The 21,147-nt window shown below is 40.4% G+C and overlaps 1 protein-coding gene across 2 annotated transcripts in view; it reads left to right on the forward strand.

Annotated features, from left to right (window-relative positions):
- The window catches only part of NFATC3 (nuclear factor of activated T cells 3), a 137,834-nt gene that overhangs the window by 96,174 nt on the left and 20,513 nt on the right, over nucleotides 1-21,147 (forward strand). For both annotated transcript variants that reach the window (XM_039221750.1, XM_039221752.1), the window contains exon 9: nucleotides 4,546-5,550. In XM_039221750.1, coding sequence (XP_039077681.1) covers nucleotides 4,546-5,550 — 1,005 coding nt within the window. The remainder of the gene's footprint in view (nucleotides 1-4,545; nucleotides 5,551-21,147) is intronic.

Below are 21,147 nucleotides of genomic sequence, written 5' to 3' on the forward strand. Positions count from 1 at the left end.
ATCTTAGTGAAGATCATGAAAATTTTAATTATGTTAGTTTAACTCATGCAAAGTTGGAACAATGAGATGTGAAGGAAAATTATTTTTAAATGAGTTATAGCATTTCAGTAAGAGGATAAAATAGATAACTTTTAGAAAAGTGGACTGGAGGTATTGCCCAAGAGAAACAATGAAATCTGTTGTTTTATTTATTTATTTATTTATTTATTTATTTATTTATTTATTTTTAATGTTTTATTTATTTCTAGGAGAGAGAGAGAGAGAGACAGCGTGAGCAGGGGAGGGTCAGAGAGAGAGGGAGACACAGAATCTGAAACAGGCTCCAGGCTCTGAGCTGGCAGTCAGCACAGAGCCCGATGCGGGGCTCGAACCCACGAACCACGAGATCATGACCTAAGCGAAAGTCGGATGCTTAACCGTCTAAGCCACCCAGGAGCCCCTGAAATCTGTTGTTTTAACATACAGAAAATGGATGGTTCTTTTCTGTTTTGATAAACATACCAAATAAGATAAGAAAAATACATTGATTTCTATGTTAAACAGTATTTTCACCAGGTAGATTCATCTCAACTCATGGATCTGCTACTTTTTTGATGTGATAAAGGATAGTGGTTATCATTCGTAGCCTCTGCTTGTGTGTGGAATCATGAACTATAGTCTTTCTTGATAATACAGTATAGTGCAGTGATTAAAAGCACGGACTTTGAAGGCAGGAAAACCTGGATTCCAGTCTTTGTGATACCACTCTGAGATTTAGTGTCTTTAGTCTCCTCTTCAGTATACTCATCTTTAAGGCAAGGGTAATAATAATCCCTTCCTCTTAGAAGTTGTTTTGAAGTAAATTAAGACTTTTAGCTACAAATGACAAAAACTCAATTCACACTAGCTTAACAAAAAAATTTTCATTGGCTCGTGTCATTGGACAATTAATTGGAATGCTGGCTTTAGACATGCTTTAGCTCAAGCAGTGTGGTCTCAGGGCTTAGGCTTTCTCTTCATCCTAACACTGCTTTTCTTCCTATTGGCTTTGCTCTAGGGCAGGCTTTCCTCACATGGCATCTCTGGGTTTGTTTCATCTTCATAATTAGCAATCCTAAAGAGCTGGTACCTTCCCCCAGCCACCCACAGTTCCATCTAGATCAGTCCTGGGGTCACACTCAAGTCTGTTGTTGTTGCATTTGCAGGAGTTCTTAGTAATTTTGGATATTAAATCCTTTACAGAAATATTATTTCCAAGTAGATTTTCCATTCTGTGGATTATCTTTTCTCTGTCTTGACAGTGACTTTTCATGGTCAGAAGTTTTTAATTTTGATGAAGTCCAATTTATCTACTTTTCTTTTGTTGTCTGTATGTTCACGATATGTAACATACTTTAAAAACCATTACCAAATCCAATGTTGTGAAGCGTTTACCCTTTGTTTTTTTCTAAGAATTTTATAGTTTTTGCTCTTATGGTTAGGTCTTTAATCTACTTGATGTGGATGTGGATTTTGTATGTGATTTTCAGATACGGTTCCATCTTCATTATTTTGAATGTGCTATACTGTTGTCCCAGTACCATTCGTTGAAGAGACTGTTCTTTCCCCCAGTGAATGGTCTTGGCACCCTTGTACGAAGAGCAATTAACTGTTTATATTAGGATTTGCTTTTGGGCTTGTCTGTCCTTATGCCAGTACCGCTTGGTTTTTGTTACTCTAGCTTTGTAGTAAGTTTTGAAATTAGGAAGTGTCTTTGTTTTTTTTTCAAGATTGTTTGGACTCTTTGGAGTCACTTGGGATTCAGTATGAATTTTTGGATGAGTCTATTTCTGCAAAAAACATAGTTGGGATTTTGATCAGGATTTCATTGAATCTGAAAATCGTTTTGGAGAGTGTTGTGTTCTTAGAGGTTAATTAAGTCTTTCAATCCATGAACCCAGGGTATCTTTCCATATGTTTAGGTCTTCCTTCATTCTTTAGCAGTGTTTTGTAGTTTTCAGTATGTAAGCTTTGCCTACCTTGGTCAGATTTATTCTTTACTATTTTATTTTTTGATGCTTTTGCAAATGAGATTGTTTTCTTAATTTCCTTTTCATATGGTTTATTGCTAGCCTATAATAATTCAACTGATTTCTACATGTTGATTTGTGTCCTGCAACATTGTTGAATTTGTTTACTAGCTCTGACAGGTTTTTTGTGCATCCCAGTACTTTTTTGATTATTCCTCTTGTAATATGTATCTGATGATGGTTGGGGATAAAATGAGGTACACATGAGGTGCCTCAGATGAGGTACACCTGGAAACCATTATACACAAGAAGCTCTGTGAATATTAGACTCATGATCTCTGGTATATAATGCAATATTGCAAAAACAGTGGACTGCTAGGTTTCAGATCAGAGATTGTAAATTCAAGGCTTTTATTAGGCCATAGAGTTTGGGGGATTTTTAAAAAATCATTTATTTTTTAAAAATACCTATAAATTAGGCGCCTGGGTGGCTCAGTTGGCTAAGCGTCCGACTTTGGCTCAGGTCATGATCTCACAATTCATGGGTTCAAGCCCCGCATCAGACTCTGTGCTGACAGCTAGCTCAGAGCCTGGAGCCTGTTTCGTATTCTGTGTCTCCCTCTCTCTCTGACCCTCCCCTGTTCACTCTGCTGTCTCTCTCTCTCTCTCTCAGAAATAAATTAAAAAAAAAATTAAACATTAAAAAAAATTTTTTTTTAATACTTACTAATTTAAAAAAATTTTAGTGTTTATTTATTTTTGAGAGAAAGAGAGAGACAGGGCACAAGTCAGGGAGGGGCAGAGAGAGAAGGAATCACAGAATCCGAAGCAAGCTCCAGGCTCCAAGCTGTCAGCACAGAGCCCAACATGGGGCTCAAACTTAGAAACTGCGAGATCATGACCTGAGCCGAAGTCGGACTCTTAACCAACTGAGCCACCCAGGCACCCCTATTTATTTATTTTGAGAGAGAGAAGGGTGAGTATGGGAGGAGCAGAGAGAATCCCAAACATGGACTCTGACACAGGGCTCAATCTCACAAACCATACGATGACCTGAGCCAAAATCAAGAGTCAGTCACTCAACAAATTGAGTCACCCAGGCACCCCATAAAAATAATTTATTTTTAAATAGGTAATGTATGGGGCGCCTGGGTGGCTCAGTCGGTTAAGTGTCCAACTTCAGCTCAGGTCATGATCTCATGGTTCATGGGTTCGAGCCCCGGATCGGGATCTGTGCTGACAGCTAGCTCAGAGCCCGGAGCCTGTTTTCTGATTCTGTGTCTCCCCCTCTCTCTGACCCTCTCCTGTTCACACTGTCTTTCTCTCTCTCTCTCAGAAATAACAATACTTTTTAAAAAAATTTTTATTGATGGGGGCACCTGGGTGGCTTAGTCGGTTAAGCATCTGACTTTCGCTTGGGTCATGATCTCGTGGTTCGTGGGTTCGAGCCCCGCATCGGGCTCTTGTGCTGACTGCCAGCTCGGAGCCTGGAGCCTGTTTCGGTCTGTATCTCCCTCTCTCTCTGACCCTCCCCTGCTCACGCTGTCTCTCTCTCTCTCTCTCTCTCTATCTCCTAGAAAGAAAAAATTTTATTGATGGTTTTATTTATTTTTGAGAGGGAGGAGACAATGTGAGCAGGAGAGGGTCAGAGAGAGAGGGAGACACAGAATCCGAAGACAGGCTCCAGGCTCAGGCACAGAGCCTGACTCAGGGCTTGAACCCATGAACCGTGAGATCATGACCTGAGCCAAAGCCAGACACTCAACCAACTGAGCCACCCAGGCGCCCCATCTCTCTCAGAAAAAAATAAAACATTAAAAAAAATAGGTAATGTATATACCTGATTAAAAACAAAAGTAAAAAGTAAATCTCCCTCTTGCTCTTATTCCCTAGTCACCTCGTTTTGTTCCCAGCAGCTAATGCAGAAGTTACCAGTTTTGTGTATCTGTGCCTATATAAGCAAAAACGTGTACATATACATATGTGTATGTGTACACACACACACACACACACACACACACAGGATATTTGACAAGAATTGTGATATATACACATTGTTCTGCAGCTTACTTTTTTTTTGTTAATTTAGGAACATATTAGAGATCTTTCCACATCTCTTCAGAGTTCTATGAGGCATTATTTTTTTTAATGTGAATACTTTTAGAACAAGAACCACCCCTGTTGTCTTATGCTTGCTGACTTCACATATTTTATATTATTTGCCTTTTCTGAAGGTATTTGAATTCTTTTTTAAAAAATTTTTGTTTAAGGTTTTATTTATTTCTGAGAGAGAGAGGGAGACACAGAATCTGAAGCAGTCTCTGGGCTCTGAGCTAGTTGTCAGCACAGAGCCCAACATGGGGCTTGAACCCACGAACCGTGAGATCATGACCTGAACCGAAGTCGGATGCTTAACCGACTGAGCCACCCAGGTGCCCCGATAATTCTTAACCCCTGACTGGGATGCATGCTATAGTTATGTAGCCTAGAATGAAGTCCTTTGATAATCATTGTATGTATTATGTAATAACATTTGCTTTAATCATTTCCTTTTTAGTTTTGATGAAGCAAGAACACAAAGAAGATGTAGACTTGTCTTCAGTTCCGTCATTGTCTGTGCCTCATCCTGCCCAGTCTCAGAGGCCTTCTTCAGACACAGGACACCCACATGACAGTGTACTGTCAACACAGAGAAGCTTGGTTTGTACCATCCAGCAAACATATGCATCCATGGTAACTTCATCTCATCTGCCACAGTTGCAGTGTAGGGATGAAAGTGCTGGTAAAGAACAGCATATGTTACCTTCTTCAGTCATGCACCAGCCTTTTCAAGTCACACCAACACCTCCTGTGGGGTCTTCCTATCAGCCTATGCAAACTAATGTGTACAACGGACCAACTTGTCTTCCAGTTAATGCTGCCTCTAGTCAAGAATTTGACCCGGTTTTGTTTCCGCAGGATGCAGCTCTTCCTACTTTAATAAATCTTGGCTGTCAACCGCCTTCATCCATACCTTTTCATTCTTCAAATTCAGGCCCAACAGGACATCTCTTAGCCCACACACCTCATTCTGTGCAGACCCTGCCTCATCTACAGTCAATGGGATACCATTGTACAAACACAGGACAAAGATCTCTTTCTTCTCCAGGGGCTGACCAGGTCGCAGGCCAGCCTTCCCCTCAGTTACAGCCCCTTACATATGGTCCTTCACATTCAGGGTCTGGTACAACAGCTTCCCCAGTAGCCTCTCATCCCCTGGCTAGTTCACCACTTTCTGGGCCACCATCTCCTCAGCTACAGCCTATGCCTTACCAGTCTCCTAGCTCAGGAACTGCCTCATCACCATCTCTAGTCACCAGAATGCATTCTGGACAGCACTCAACTCAAGCACAAAGTACAGGCCAGGCAGGTCTTTCTGCACCTTCATCTTTAATATGTCACAGTTTGTGTGATCCAGCTTCATTTCCACCTGATGAGACAACTGTGAACATTAAGCCTGAACCTGAAGAGCAGGAACCTAACTTTTCAACAATCGGTCTGCAGGACATCACTTTAGATGATGGTAAGTTCATCTTTATGTTCTTCAAGCAGTGAAGATCCAGGAACTTTCTTCTCTGATAGTCATAAAAAAAGTGACCATGGTTTGCTTATTGGCATATGACGTGTGGTTGGGCTTTTTTTTTTTTTAATAGCTGTTGTCACTATAAATACGTTATTTAATATTTTAATTAAAGACTTTGAGAATAGACATGAAAACTTATACTTTGAAGTATGTTTTACCACTAATACCTATTGCAAAGGGTGAGACCTTGAATGATAGTCTCTACCCATTTGTGATGGAACTAAGGCCATGAGATTTATTGGGCATCTCTTCTTTTAGTACATATAGTTGTTCACAGTGTCTGGAGAATGGAATTCAGTAAATATTACTAAATGCCATCTACTTGAAAGGCACCAAGTTAGATTCTAGGAATACTAGAATGTGTTTAGATAGAGTTCCTGTCCTTGAGACTCACACAAGTAAAGAACCTGTTGCTCTGTGGCTCTGCCAGCTTGCTGAGTCAGATAGTGGTGATGGTACAAGACCAGACTGGTTGGCTGTAGCTGGTACAGCTGTTGGCACCAGGATAAAAGGAAGCTATTTATATAAATGTAGCAAGTTGGTATATAGACCTCTGTTTTTAAATTAGAGAACAAACTCTAGAACATTAATTATTTCAATAATTGAAAATTCCCCAAGAAAGGATTTTCAGGTAATAACTTACAGTTTATTCTTGGCTGTATCATTTATGTGGTACTAAAATTTTGTCTAAATAGGAATTTAGTGAAAGCTACCTGTAAGTGTTGTTCATTATGAAAATTCTAACAATTCTAAAAACCATAGGTACAGAAATTGACCTCTCTGTCTGAATCTGTACTTTTCTATATAGAAAAGTAATTCCATGTTAGCCATCTCTTTTACACATCTGGAGAAGCTGAGTTTACTACTTAGTTGCAAAGCTTGTATTAAATCCCAAATTCTAAACATAAGGGGAAAGGCAGGTAAATAATATGTGGTATCCCCACTCACAGGGCTTCCACCAGATCAGCACATGGCTGACCTCACAGCACAGTGGATCTGGGTTACTTATAACGAAGATCTAAAAAAAACACATTAGGAGATCATCCAAGAGATATGACAAATTCCATAAGAAGGATTTAGCAGTGGGGCGATTGGCTGGCTCAGTCAGCAGAGCATGTGACTCTTGATCTTGGGGTTGTGAGATTGAGCTCCATATCAGATCTAGAGGTTACTCAAAAAAAAAAAAAAAAAAAAAAAAAAAAAAAAAGAAGGATTCAGCAAAGATTCCTGGAGGAGATGANTTCCATAAGAAGGATTTAGCAGTGGGGCGATTGGCTGGCTCAGTCAGCAGAGCATGTGACTCTTGATCTTGGGGTTGTGAGATTGAGCTCCATATAAAAAATAGAGATAAAAAAAAAAAAAAAAAAAAAAAAAAAGAAGAAGAAGAAGGATTCAGCAAAGATTCCTGGAGGAGATGACTTTTGAGTCTTAGAGGATGAATATATGTTTTCAGTAAATGAATATTAGAGAGCAAATCAGACAACATAAGCAGAAACAGCTGTGTCTGGAAAAGCATGATTATTAGTGGCTGGAGGGCAGATGGCCTAGTAAAAGATGGCTTTCAAAGCCACAAGGGGATGTGCCAGGTAGTCTGTGTGTAAACATAAGATACAGTTGACCCTTGAACAACTTGGGGGTTAGAGGCACCTACCCTCGCTCAGTCAAAATACCCACATATAACTGTCAGTTCCCGAAAACCTTAACTAATAATAGTCTACTATTGATTGAAAGCCTTACTGATAACAGAAACAGTTAACACATGTCAGTATGTTATGTATATATTTTTATATTATATATTGTGTTATATATAATATATATATAATACTATATATTATATTCTTATGGTAAAGTAAGCTAGAGAAAACAAAGTGTTACTAAGAAAATCATAAGGAACAGGGGCACCTGGGTGGCTCAGTTGGTTGGGCATCCAACTTTGGCTCAGGTCATGATCTCATAGTTCGTGAGTTTGAGCCCCACGTTGGGCTCTGTGCTGACAGCTAGAGCCTGGAGCCTGCTATGGATTCTGTGTCTTTCTCTCCCTTTGCCCCTCCTCTGCTTACATGCTATCTCTCTCTGTCTCTCAAAAATAAATAAGCATTTAAAAAAAATCATAAGGAAGAGGAAATAACATTTATGGTTCTCTGCTGTGAAAAATCCACATGTAAGTGGACTCTTGAGATTCAAACCCATGTTATTCAAGAGTCAACTATGTATGTGTAAAACTCAAGTAACACCTACAGTTTGGATAGTATTTTCCTATTGTTTCATTTGATCCATATTAATCCTGACTCTGACCTAGATAGTGATCATTTAAAGAATTGGGCTTTCTAAAGGTCACACAACTGTTAAGTAGGTGCTGAGACTGGAATCAGATTTTTTCAGTTTGGTCTTTTTCTTGCAGCACTATCACTGCTTCCCAGCAACAGCAGGCCATGGTGGTTAGAACTCTACTAAAGAAGGTCCCTCAAGCTTTATTTAATTCTCGGAGGAACATGTGTGCAGAACTTCACTGCATGAACACATATTCACAACTGTATCGTATCTGTCACAATTGTATTGGGAGTACTTGAGGGCTCTTTGTATTAAGTTTCTTGCTGTTCTTTTTCTGCACAGCTGGTGTGTCACTGCATACTTAATAATGATGAATACCAGGTAGAGAGGAGGCTTCTACTTTGATGCAAAACAGATTTAAAATAAGTAAAGGATTTTCAGATAAACATAGGCTTTTAAAAATGTTACCTATTTATTCTTTTAGCAGTTTTAGGCTATTCATAGTGCTTTTAAGGTGTGTATTTAGAATTTTAATCCCTGAAACAAAGGTTGAGACCTTGAGTGATAACTTGCCACCCTTTTTTTTTCCACAAATAGTTTATTGTCAAGTTGGTTTCCATATAACACCCAGTGCTCATCCCCACAAGTGCTCCCCTCTGTGCCCATCCCCCCCCATCCATCAGTCCTCAGTTTTTGTCAGCATTCAAGAGTCTCTCATGGTTTGCCTCTCTCCCTTTCCCCCACCATTTCCCCCCTTCTTCTCCCCCATGGTCCTCCGTTAAGTTCCTCCTAATCCTCCTATACATGCAAACATATGATATTTGTCCTTCCTTGCCTGACTTATTTCGCTCAGCATAACACCCTCAAGGTCCATCCATGTTGCTACACAGGCTAGATTTCATTCTTTCTCATTGCCATGTAGTATTCCATGGTATAGATAAACCACATCTTCTTGATCCATTCGTCCATTGATGGACACTTAGGCTCTTTCCATGTTTTGGCTATTGTTGAGGAGCGTGCTGCTATGAACATTGGGGTACGTGTGCTCCTATGCATCAGCATTTTTATATCCCTTGGGTAAATCCTTTGCAGTGTTATTGCTGGGTCCTAGGGGAGTTCTATTGTTAATTTTTTGAGGAACCTCCACACTGTTTTCCAGAGGGGCTGTACCAGTTTACATTCCCACCAGCAGTGTAGGAGGGTGCCCGTTTCTCCACATCCTCGCCAGCATCTTGCATTCTCTGATTTGCTCATTTTAGCCACTCTGACTGGCGTGAGGTGGTATCTCAGTGTGGTTTTGATTTGTATTTCCCTGCTGAGGAGGGATGCTGAGCATCGTTTCATGTGTTTGTTAACTTGCCACCCTTTTGTGATGGAACAGAAGACATGAGATTCATTGAGCACATCTCAAAGAGCTTTCTAGTGTTTTTTTTTTTTTAATTTTTAGTGTTTTTTTATTTATTTCTGAGAGAGAGAGAGAAAAAGAGAGAGAGCATGAGCAGGGGAGGGTCAGAGAGAGAGGGAGACACAGAATCCGAAACAGGCTCCAGGCTCTGAGCTGGCTGTCAGCACAGAGCCCGATGCGGGGCTCGAGCCCATGAACCGCAAGATCATGACCTGAGCCGAAGTCGGACACTCAGCCGACTGAGCCATCCAGGCACCCCTCAAAGTGTATTCTAGCTCATTTTCTTTCCAAATGAAGACTTTCTTCCAAAAAGGGACAAACATAGTGGAACTTGTTCTATCACATATTGAGTATATTTTGGGGGCAACAAATTGGAACCTTCTAGAAAGGTTTTGTGAAAATTTTATTTCACCCTTTGAATATGTGAAAATGTGCTGCCGGTGAGGCCTATGAGGGCAGGTACAAATAAACTTCATTTTTGTTCCATTCATTATATAGGCCACACAATCAAAAAAAAAAATTCCCAAATTGTAGCCCTACAGAGGATGAAGACTGGCTATTGAATTCTTTTCTTTGACACCTATCTTGAGACTTGATAGAACCTCGGTGGTGCTAGCAGTAATTGAAGGGGGCAGGGATGAAAAAGCATTCCCGGGCACCTTGGATTATTAGATGTATGATATTTGCCAACTAACTCATTGATAATGTTATTTTAATTTGCCTTTGAAGGTAAAATTCTAGGTACTTAAAAAAATCCTACAGGGGTGCCTGGGTGGCTCAATCAGTTGAGTGTCCAACTTTGGCTCAAGTCATGATCTCACAGTTCACTAGTTTGAGCCCCGCACCAGGCTCTGTGTTGACAGCTCAAAGCCTGGAGCCTTTTTTTGGATTCTCTCTCTCTCTCTCTCTCTCTCCCTCTGCTCCTCTCCCACTCATTCTCTCTCTCTCTCTCTCTCTCTCAGAAATAAAAATATTCTTTAAAAATGTTTAAAATGCTACAGTTCTGCAAAGTTTTAGTATAAATTCATTAAAAAACAACAGCATATCTCATAGGCTTGGAACTCCTAGCACTTTAATATCTCCTTTCTGGTTAGCTTTCAAAGGAAGCCATGAAACATGTCGAAAAGAATTAAAAGCACTTAAAGTGAACTTAGCAGTTAGCCTAAGCTCAGATTTTACATTAAATTTTCTATATTGTGTTAAATATTAAGTAATTTCTTCTCTACAACTAGAGGACACAAATATTTTTTAATTTGTATTACACTAGTTAAATATACTTACCATCTAATCCTAAGAACTTTTTTTTTTTCAGTGTTTATTTATTTTTGAGAGAGAGAGAGAAAGAAAATCTCAAGTAGGCTCTGCACTGTCAGCCCAGAGCCCAGTGCCAGGCTCGAACTCAAGAACCATGAGATCATGACCTGAGCCAAAATCAAGAGTTGGATGCTTAACCCACTGAGCCACCCAGGCACCCCTAATCCTAAGAACTTTTGTTAGGCAGATATCTGTTTTATATTTATTTAACAGTCAGTTTAAAAAAAATCACATTAAAGGTTTTAAAAGATGAAAGATAAAGTATCCTTTTTATTTTACAATTTTTTTAATGTTTATTTATTTTGTGAGAGAAAGAGGGAAAGAGAGAATCCCAAGCAGGCTCCATGCTGTCAGCACAGAGCTCGACGTGAAGCTTGATCCCACAAACCGGGAGATAATGACCTGAGCTGAAGTCAGATGCTTAACCGAGTGAGCCATCCAGGCGCCCCAGCACCTTAATTTTTTATTGTAAATTTAGTGACATTTAATAGAGAAGGTATTAGTGCGCCTAAGGTCAGAAATTGAAGACTTACAGAGCTAGAAATACCTCTAATACAGCTCTCTTGTTTTATAGTGAAGAATCTGAGTTTTACAGAGCCTAAGGTTTTGATTCAAGGTAACACATAGTTAACAGCATATTAAGACTAAAGCCCAGGGCACCTGGGGGACTCAGTGGGTTGAGCATCTGACTCAAAATTTCAGCTCAGGTCATGATCCACAGGTTGTGAGATTGAGCCCCTCATTGGGCTTTGCACCGAAAGTGGAGCCTGCTCATGACTCTCTTTTTCTCCACCCCGCCTCTGTCCCTTTTCCTCACTCTCATGCTCTCTCTCCCTTTAAAAAAAAAAAAAAGAAAGGAAGGAAGGAAGAAAGGAAGAAAGAAAGTCTAAAACCTAAGTGTCCTGGCTCCTGCTTCAGTACTTGGGTGTTTTTCATGTTTGTCATTGGTCTGTGAATTGAGAGTGCAGCTGTAGAGCAAGTCAAATATGTGACAGAAACAGCCATTTTATCCATAGAGAACTCTCTTCAGTTTGTGAGAGGGGCCAGGGCAGTTTTAGGATTATATATTCTCAGTATAAAAGGGTTTAAAAAGCTCTGTGACACTGGGGTTCTCTCTCCTCTTTGATACTGGGGTGCATAGTCTGATATCCTTAATGATACTGTATTCCTGCTTGTCTCTTCCTTTTTACCTTCTTTGGAATATCTGTGGGCCTTTCGAGTTCTAGCTACGCTTATTTTATGTGGGCTCTGATGCCTCTGGAATCATGCAAAACAAATCTAATCCTTCTCGTAATAGCCCTTCACATTTGTGACATCTTGATCTCTTTACCCCATCTTAAAAACACTCCAGCAACTTCACCTTTCCCTCACATCACCACCCTCTGCTTCACTCTGGTGTTTTAGTTCCTTTTTGTAGTGAAGTGTCCAGAAGGGAGCACACTGTAGCCAGCTCAGAGTGTATTGGGACTGTCACCCTCCTTGTTAGAGGACTTTATTGTATCAATATGGCCTGAGGTCAGGGGATTTTCTTAGCCCCATCTTACTGTTGATTTAGTGAGTCATAAGTAATGCTAAATCACCTCCTTTCTCTTCCCACTCCCTACCCCTTGGGTTTTTGTGTATGTTGGTTTTGGAACTTAAGACTAAACTTTACATTTATCCTTGTTCAGTTTCATGGAGATGATTTTGGCCCCTCATACCAACCTTCCTTGCTTAGAAGAGTCCATTTCATCATAGAATGTCTCTCTCCTCAAGGCATATTCTTTGAGAGAATAACAACAGAATACTGATTTTTACCAAGTGATATTTTCTTTCAAGAAGTCCTTTTGGAAGGCTGTAATACATACTTGTTCAGCCAATTAGGGCATTGTTCAAAACTCTGTTGCTACTTCTTTTTTCTTTGCTACCTAAATGTACCATTGCCCCTGCTTGAAAACTCTGCTCTTGGGGTGCCTGGGTGGCTCAGTCGGTTGAGCATCGACTTCCTCTCAGGTCATGATCTCATGGTTCATGAGTTCTCACTCCACCCTTCCCCCACTCACACTCTCTCAAAAATAAACATTAAAAAAAAGATTTCCTATTTTTAAAAAGTGTGCTCACTACAGCTATAAAATTATCAGTGAGTTTTTACTCATATGTTACAGTTTGTATGCCTGGAGCTGTAATTTTTCCTAACATTCCTGTGCATTATAGTGTGTATGTCCCGGTCTTTGGACCAACTGATACACATTAAAACAGTACAGAAATATAGAAATTGTCACAGCTGTTTAATTAAGCATTTTAATTAAGATTATAGTATTGTTAAACTAGACTGTCTTTGACGATTAAATAGAAGCCCATTTAATTTGTGATTGAGCTGAATCCTGTTACAGAGTTCCATTAGAGTCCCTCAATTCCCACTCGTCCTCCTTTGTTCACAAACAGAGCTGCAGCTGCAGCTTTTCAGCAGAGAAGAGACTACTTGATAAATATAGCCTGACCTACTGCTGTGGTGAAAACTGACACTGCCACTTGCAGGCTCTGTGCAGTAACTTGCTGATCCTAAATGTAGGGCAGTTACTAATTCGACTGTAAACAGGAACTCTAGACGTGACCTCAGATACTGCAGTTCTGTATGTAAGTGACAAGCAGAAGTGCCTAATTTTAAGTAGCAAGGGAATGATAAACACAAGATTAAGGATGGGGAAAGCAAGAGGCTGGTATGCAGGAGCAGAGGTAAATATTATTGTCAGTGTTCACTTCTACCTGTTGGATATTAGTTTCACTGCTGTTTATTGTATTTAAGTAAAATGAAATAAAGCCATGCATAGTCAGTGGTGAGAATGAATCACAAATGAGGTATTAGTGACTTTGGGGCACTGAGGTAAAAGGGAGGTAGAATACACTGAACTTTTTCCTTTAACTGAGACTCTGGGTAACTCATGAAGCATATATGTACTCCTGAGCATCAAACATATTTATGATGAATAATTCCAGAGGTAGGAAGGTCCTATAAATAATGCCCAGCTAGGCTTTGGATAGTGACTCATACAGAACAGATCATGATGGGGATTCAGGACCTTAGGCATAGCAACTCTTAGACATATGTTAAGAAAGTTTCATTTCAGAACCAGTGAAGCAACTGCAAACATTTGGGAAGATCTTTTTATTTCTTATACCAATTGTGTCTGTATACAAATTAATTGTACTCCATTCAGACAAACATTTTTCTTTGAGTCAGCTTGACACTGAAATTTATACATAAACTAGGAAAAACCCAAGAGAGGCTACCATTAAATAATTGGCATATATCACGGCATATCAAAAGACTTCAAAAGGATGCCTGGGTGGCTCAGTCATTTGAGCGTCTGACTCTTGGTTTGGCTTATATCATGATCCCAGGGTTATGGGATCGAGCCCGAAGTCAGGCTCTGCGTTGAGTGTGAAGCCTGCTTAAGATTTTCTCTCTGTCTCTCTCCTTCCCTCTGCCCCTCTCCCCTGCTCACACTTTCTCTCTAAAATAAAAAGTCTTCAAAAGAAGTTAACTTTAAGAACTATATTTAAAGGGGTGCCTGGGTGGCTTAGTCGGTTAAGCGTCCGACTTTCGCTTAGGTCATGATCTCGCGGTTCGTGGGTTCGAGCCCCGCGTCGGGCTCTGTGCTGACTGCCAGCTCGGAGCCTGGAGCCTGTTTCAGAGTCTGTATCTCCCTCTCTCTCTGACCCTCCCCTGCTCATGCTGTCTGTCTCTCTCCTAGAAATAAATAAAAAATTTAAAAAAAACCACTATATTTAAAAATAATGAGGGACGTCTGGGTGGCTCAGTCGGCTAAGCATCTGACTTCGACTCCGGTCATGATCTCATGGTTCATGAGTTAGAGCCCTTTCTCAGGCTCTCTGCTGTCAGCACTGAGCCCACTTTAGACCCTCTGTCCTCCTCTCACTCCATCTCTCCCCACTTGTGCTCTCATTCTTTCTCAAAAATAAATACGCTTAAAAAATTAATTATGATTGGGGTGCCTGGGTGGCTTAGTCGGTTAAGCGTCCGACTTTCGCTTAGGTCATGATCTCGCGGTTTGTGGGTTCGAGCCCCGCGTCGGCCTCTGTGCTGCCAGCTCAGAGCCTGGAGCCTGTTTCAGTCTGTGACTCCCTCTCTCTCTGACCCTCCCCTGCTCATGCTGTCTCTCTCTCTCTCCTAGAAATAAATAAAACATTTAAAAAAAATTAATTATGATTACTGTTTCTTGATAACCATTTTTTGAGCTCTTTTGTAGGTGCCTTGCTAGTATGGTAGTAGTTCATTATTTAGAGATGTGGCTCAGAAAGCATAACTATTTTCCCAGTGTTATATGGCCACAAACACTGAGACTAGCATTTGAATCCAAGTCTACCTGAAATTCAGATTGTCTCAAATGTTCAGTGGTTTCTGAAATTGCTATAATTGATTATAATCTCACCTTTATAAGGACAGTAGTATCTTTCTTGGGACACCTGGCTGGCTCAGTCGGTTGAGTGTCTGACTTTGGGTCAAATCATGATCTTGTGGTTCGTGAGTTCAGCCCCCACATGGGGCTTGCTGCTGTCAGCACGAAGCCCACTTCAGATCTATGCCCCTCCCCCTCAAAAATAAACATTTAAAAACAAAAGTAGTGTCTTCCTTGTGTGAGATAAAAAATCAGTGTCTAAAAATGTATTCTATTTTACAATTTCTATCTTGTTTTTGAGTTCCTTTGGAAATGGATCCTTCACAAAGAGGAAAATATTTTAAGTGAGAGAAATAATTTTAGGGTCAAACAGCTTTTCTCTGTTTGAAGATGTCTGACTTTTTTTTTTTTTTTTTTTAACTACCTACCTGTATCTGGCTAGGAGGAAAAGTATGAAACTCTTAAGTTCTGGTGGAAGTTGAGAGTGGTGGCATCTAGCTTTACATCTATAAGAATTGGAACAAATTAAGTCCCTTATATTGTGTATTTAAAAGCATCTGTAGATAGTTTTATGTAGAATGGGAGTTTTGTGGTGCCTGGGTGGCTCATTCGTTAAGCACCTGAGTTTGGCTTAAGTCATGGTGTCACAGTTCATGAGTTTGAGTCCCACATCAGGTGAGCTTGAGCCCCACTTCTGGTGAGCTCAAGCCCGCATTGGGTGACTACAAGCCCTGCTTCAGGTAGAAACACAAGCTTTGGGTGAGCCCTGATTCTTTCTCACTCTCCCCTTCATGGGATTCTCCTCCTCTCTCTGCCCCTTGCTCACTTGTGCTCTCTCTCAAAAAAAGAAAAGAAAAAATGCTAAAGGTACAACAAAGTACATAATGAAGATTCTTTCTCCTAGGTACATAATTGTCCTCTGTATGGACAGTTGGCTTACTTTGCTTGGCTGTCACCAAAAGGGTATTTTATGCATTAGTAAGCAATTGTGTACATTTTTTTATTATTTTTACTAGTATAGTATGTATATTCTGCATTTTGCTTTTCCCATATATTGAATCTTGGACATTTTTCAGAACCGTACTTTTATCTATTTAATAAGTATAATAAATAATTTTTTACAAATGTCATTTCCTACCTTTTATATCTGTTTATGTATGTATTTATGATAAATTCCTAGAAGTGAGATTTTGAGGCCAGTATTTTGAGAAAGATTGCTAGGTTGTCTTTCATAAAAGTTGTACCAATTTATGGGGCACTTAGGTGGTTCACTCAGTTAAACATCCAACTCTTGTTTTTGGCTCAGGTCATGTTCTCACAGTTTTGTGAGTTCGAGCCCTGCATCAGGCTCTAAGCTGGCAGCAGCATGGAGCCTGCTTGGGATTCTCTCTCCCTCTCTCTCTGCTCCTTCCCCACTTGCACTGTCTCTGTCTCTCTCAAACAAATAAAATTTAAAAAAAAATTTACATTGCCACTGGCAACGTAAGAGTATCTTCAATATATGGGTAAAGCAAAATGCAGAACAAAATGCAGATATCTTATTTGCCAGTGGAATCAGTGGAAAATAGCTTCTTGCTACAATTTTTTAATTAATCAGTTAATTAATTTTTCTTTATGTTTTATTTATTTTTGAGAGAGAGACCGCGAAAGCAGGGGAGGGTCAGAGAGAGAGAGAGAGGGAGACAAAATCTGAAGAGAGGCTCCAGGCTCTGAGCTAGCTGTCAGCACAGAGCCCGATGCGGGGCTTGAACCCACGAACCGCAAGATCATGACCTGTGAGCCGAAGTCAGACGCTTATCCGACTGAGCTATCTCGGCACCCCAAGTTTATTTATTTTGAGAGAGGGAGAGGGCAAGCATGTTGACATGCACAAGTGGGAGAGGGACAGAGAGCGAGGGAGAATGAGAATCCCAAGCAGGCTGTGTGCTGTCAGTGCAGAGTCTGATGTGGGGCTCAATCTCAACAGCTGTGAGATCGTGGCCTGAGCCAGAATCAAGAGTCAGATGTTACCCACTGAGCCACCCTGGTCCCTGCTTCTCAGTGTAATTTTAGTTTACGTTTCACTTGGGAGTAAGATTGTATATACCTTTTCGTGTGCTTAAGAGAAAATCTTTGTCACAAATCTGTGATCTCTGTTGGTATTCACTTACTTTTCTATTTGATTATTAATCCTTTTCTTACTGACCTATAGAATATAGAAGCCCTTTATGTGTTAGGTTCCTTACCACATTGAGCTACGAGTTGACAAAACTTTTTCCCCAAGGTAACATGAAGTCTTTCCATAAAGAATTTTTTTTACATTATATAACTTATAAATCATTTGTTTTAGGGGCGCCTGGGTGGCTCAGTTGGTTAAGCATCTGACTTCGGCTCAGGTCATGATTTTATGGTTTGTGAGTTCAAGGCCCGCATCAGGCTCTCTGCTGTCAGTGCAGAGCCTGGAGCCTGCTTTGGATTCTGTGTCTCCTCTGCCGCTTCCCTACATGTGCATTGTCTCTCTTCCTCTCTCAAAAATAAATAAACATGTTTAAAAAAATAAATAAATCATTTGTTTTGTCTTCCATAGCTTCTGGGATGTTGCAAATCTTTAATTGATCAGGAATTTATTTTGGTGGAATGTATGAGAAATTGAAAAGAGAAATTTTATTCTTTTCAGGTGACTACTCAGTTGTCCAAGCATTGTTAAGTAATCGTTTTTCTCATGTGATTTAAAATGCTAACTTTAGGGGCACCTGGATGGCTCAGTTGGTTGAGCGCCTGACTTCAGCTCAGGTCATGATCTCATGGTTCATGAGTTCGAGCCCCACGTCAGGCTCTGTGCTGACAGCTCGGAGCCTGGAGCCTGTTTCAGATTCTGTGTCTCCCTCTCTCTCTGCCCCTCCCCCACTCGTGCTCTGTCTCTGTCTCAAAAATAAATAAATATTTTTAAAAAATAAAGTAAATTGGGGGGGCCTGGGTGGCTAGCCGGTTGAGCATCCGACTTCGGCTCAGGTCATGATCTCATGGTTCATGGGTTTCAGCCCCATGTCGGACTCTGTGCTGACAGCTAGCTCAGAGCCTGGAGCCTGCTTCAGATACTGTGTCTCCCTCTCTCTCTGACCTTCCCCTGCTCATACTGTCTCTCTTTCTCAAAAATAAAACTTTTTTTAAAAAAAATAAAATAAAAAATAAAATGCCAACTTTATCTATACTTCCTTCCTTATACATTTTGATCTCTCTCTCTCTGAACCTTCTCATAGTAGGAAATTTTAATTTTATTTTTATAATGTTTATTTATTTATTTTTGAGGGGGGATGCACAAGCAGGGGAGGGGCAGAGAGAGAGAGGGAGACACCAAATCCAAAGCAGGCTCTAAGCCCTGATCTCACAGCGCAGAGCCCAGCACAATGTTCGAATTCAGGAACTATGAGATCATGACCTGAGCCAAAATCAGATGCTTAACTAACTGAGCCACCCAGATGCCCCAGGTATTTTAATTTTAAATCTTTAACCTTGCATTAGGAATTCAGTAGTGTGAGTGAAACAACACATAATCTTATTTTTTTTTTAATTTTTTTAATGTTTTATTTATTTCTAGGAGAGAGAGAGAGAGAGACAGCGTGAGCAGGGGAGGGTCAGAGAGAGAGGGAATCACAGACTGAAACAGGCTCTAGGCTCTGAGCTGGCAGTCAGCACAGAGCCCGACGCGGGGCCCGAACCCACGAACCGCGAGATCATGACCTAAGCGAAAGTCGGACGCTTAACCGACTAAGCCACCCAGGCGCCCCATTCTTATTGACTGCTTCTTTATAATGGGATCAATGATATTTTTACAGTGTAATGCTGATTTATATAATATGAATTGTTTCACACATAAAGTATATAAGTTGATTACATCAAGTTATATATTGTAGGGATTCCTGGGTAGCTTAGTTGGTTGGGCATCCATCTCTTGACTTCAGCTCAAATCATGAAGTTAAGGTCATGGGACTGAACCCTGCATCGGGCTCATTGCTGAGCATGGAGCCTGCTTGACATTCATTGTCTCTCTCTCTGTTTGTCTCCACCCCCCAGCCATCCCCACCCCCCCCACGCCTGTACTCCCCCCCGGTCTCTCTTCCCTTGCTCGTACTCTCTTTATTAAAAAAAAATTCAGGGCACCTAGGTGGCTCAGTCGGTTAAGCGTCCGACTCTTGGTTTCATCTCAGGTTATGATTTCACAGTTTCATAAGTTCTAGTCCTGAATCAGGCTCTGTGCTGACAGAGCCTGATTCTCTCTGTCCTCCTGTCTCTCTGCCTTTGCCCTGCTCACACTATCTCTCAAAATAAATAAAGAATTTTTTAAATAAAAAATTTATATATTACTTGCCCACATATTGAATTAAATTATACTTGTTTATTCAAACAGCCTGTATCAAGTGTCTGTTACATGCTAAGTACTATTATTATAGATGCTCAAAGAATAAAACAGATCCTTAAAATCATAGAGCTTACATTCTAGTGGAGAGTGATAGACAGTAAACAATAGACACAATAATTAAGTAAATTATAAAAGATGTTGGGAGTGCTATGAAAAAAGAAAACAAGCAAGGTGAAGAAGACCTGGGGGGTACCTTTGTGGCTTAGTCAGTTATGTATCTGACTCTTGATTCGGCTCAGGTCCTCTCATAGTTAATCAGTGTGAGCCCCACATTGGGCTCCACGATGACTGCTCTCTCTGTCCCAAAATAAATAAATAAACTTAAAAATACATATTGGAGTGTTGTGAAGGGTAAAGTGGGGAGCAAATTGCAGTTTTAAACAGAGCAATCTAAGTAAGACTTATTGATGAGGTAACATTTGGTCAAAAACTTGAAGATAAGCAAATTACCAGCGTGAATACCTGTGGAAAGAGTATTCCAGGCAAAAGTGATAGGCACAGGAAAAACCCTAAGGTGAAAGAATACCTGGTTTATTAAAAAGGAAGACCAGTGAGGCTATTGTGGCTGGAACGAGATGGATCCAGGGGGAAAGTAGTAGGAAATGGGATCAAGGAGGTAACAGGGAGCTATAACATGTAGGACAGTAGTTCTCAAACTTTTTGATTTCAAGAGTTCCTTTATAATCTTAAGAATTATTGAAGTTTTATTTATGTGGCTTATATCTGTTGGTAGTTATTGTATTCGGAGTTAAAACTGAGGGGCACCTGGGTTGCTGTTTGTTTTTGGCTCAAGTCATGATCTCACAGTTTGTGAGTTCAAGCCTTGTGTCAGGCTCATCACTGCTGGTGCACAGCCTACTTGGGATTCTCCCTCTCTCCCTCTCTTCGTGTCCCTCCCCTGATTGCTCGCTCGCTTCCTCTCCCTCTCTCTCTCTGTCTCTAAATAAATAAATAGATAAATAAACGTTAAAAAAATGAAGTTAAAACTGAGAACTTTTAAAAACAAGAATACACAGGAACACATTCCATTATAGCAGTGAAGTTATCACATATCATGTAGCTCCACTGGAAAACTCCGCTATAGATTTATGAGAGAATGATAGTGACAAGTGACAAAGGCAAGAAAAATATTTTAGGATTAATGTAAAAACTGCATTAACATTGCAGACTCCCTTGAAAGTTCTCAGGGAAAAACCCTCATGTCCCTGATCATATGTTAAGAATTGCTGGGGGTGCCTGGGTGGCTCAATTGGTTGAGCATCTGACTTTGGCTCAGGTCATGATCTCACAGTTTGTGGGTTCCAGCCCCGTGTCGGGCTCTGTGCTGACAGCTAGCTCAGAGCCTGGAGCCTGCTTCAGACTCTGTGTCTCCCCAAAAGAGCCAATAAGAAGTAACTGAATAATTGCTAAGTTACAGGGGAGTCCAGTTGAGCTGGCTGCCTTTATCTGATTTGTCCCAAATTAGGTCAATATACTCTAAAACTGCTGGGCAACTCAAAGTAAGTATTAAAAAGCAGGCAGTTAGGCTTGCAAGTATCAAGACTGATAGAAAAATTCTAGGAGAGAAAATTCTGTGATTTTGAGATGCTTGGATCAAAAACCTGGCTGGTCATGATTTTCAGGTGGATAAGGAGGAATATGTAGTGAAAATAGAGACATGGTATTTACTATAAGAAAAGTGAGAAATCAAGGGACAAGTCCTTTTACTAGAAGTGAAAAGAATCGAGAGAACATAGAAGGTGTTATCA

This window comes from Hyaena hyaena, unplaced genomic scaffold (genome assembly GCF_003009895.1).
Source record: "Hyaena hyaena isolate Hyena2069 unplaced genomic scaffold, ASM300989v1 scaffold_18, whole genome shotgun sequence".
Classification (NCBI taxonomy): Eukaryota; Metazoa; Chordata; class Mammalia; order Carnivora; family Hyaenidae; genus Hyaena; species Hyaena hyaena.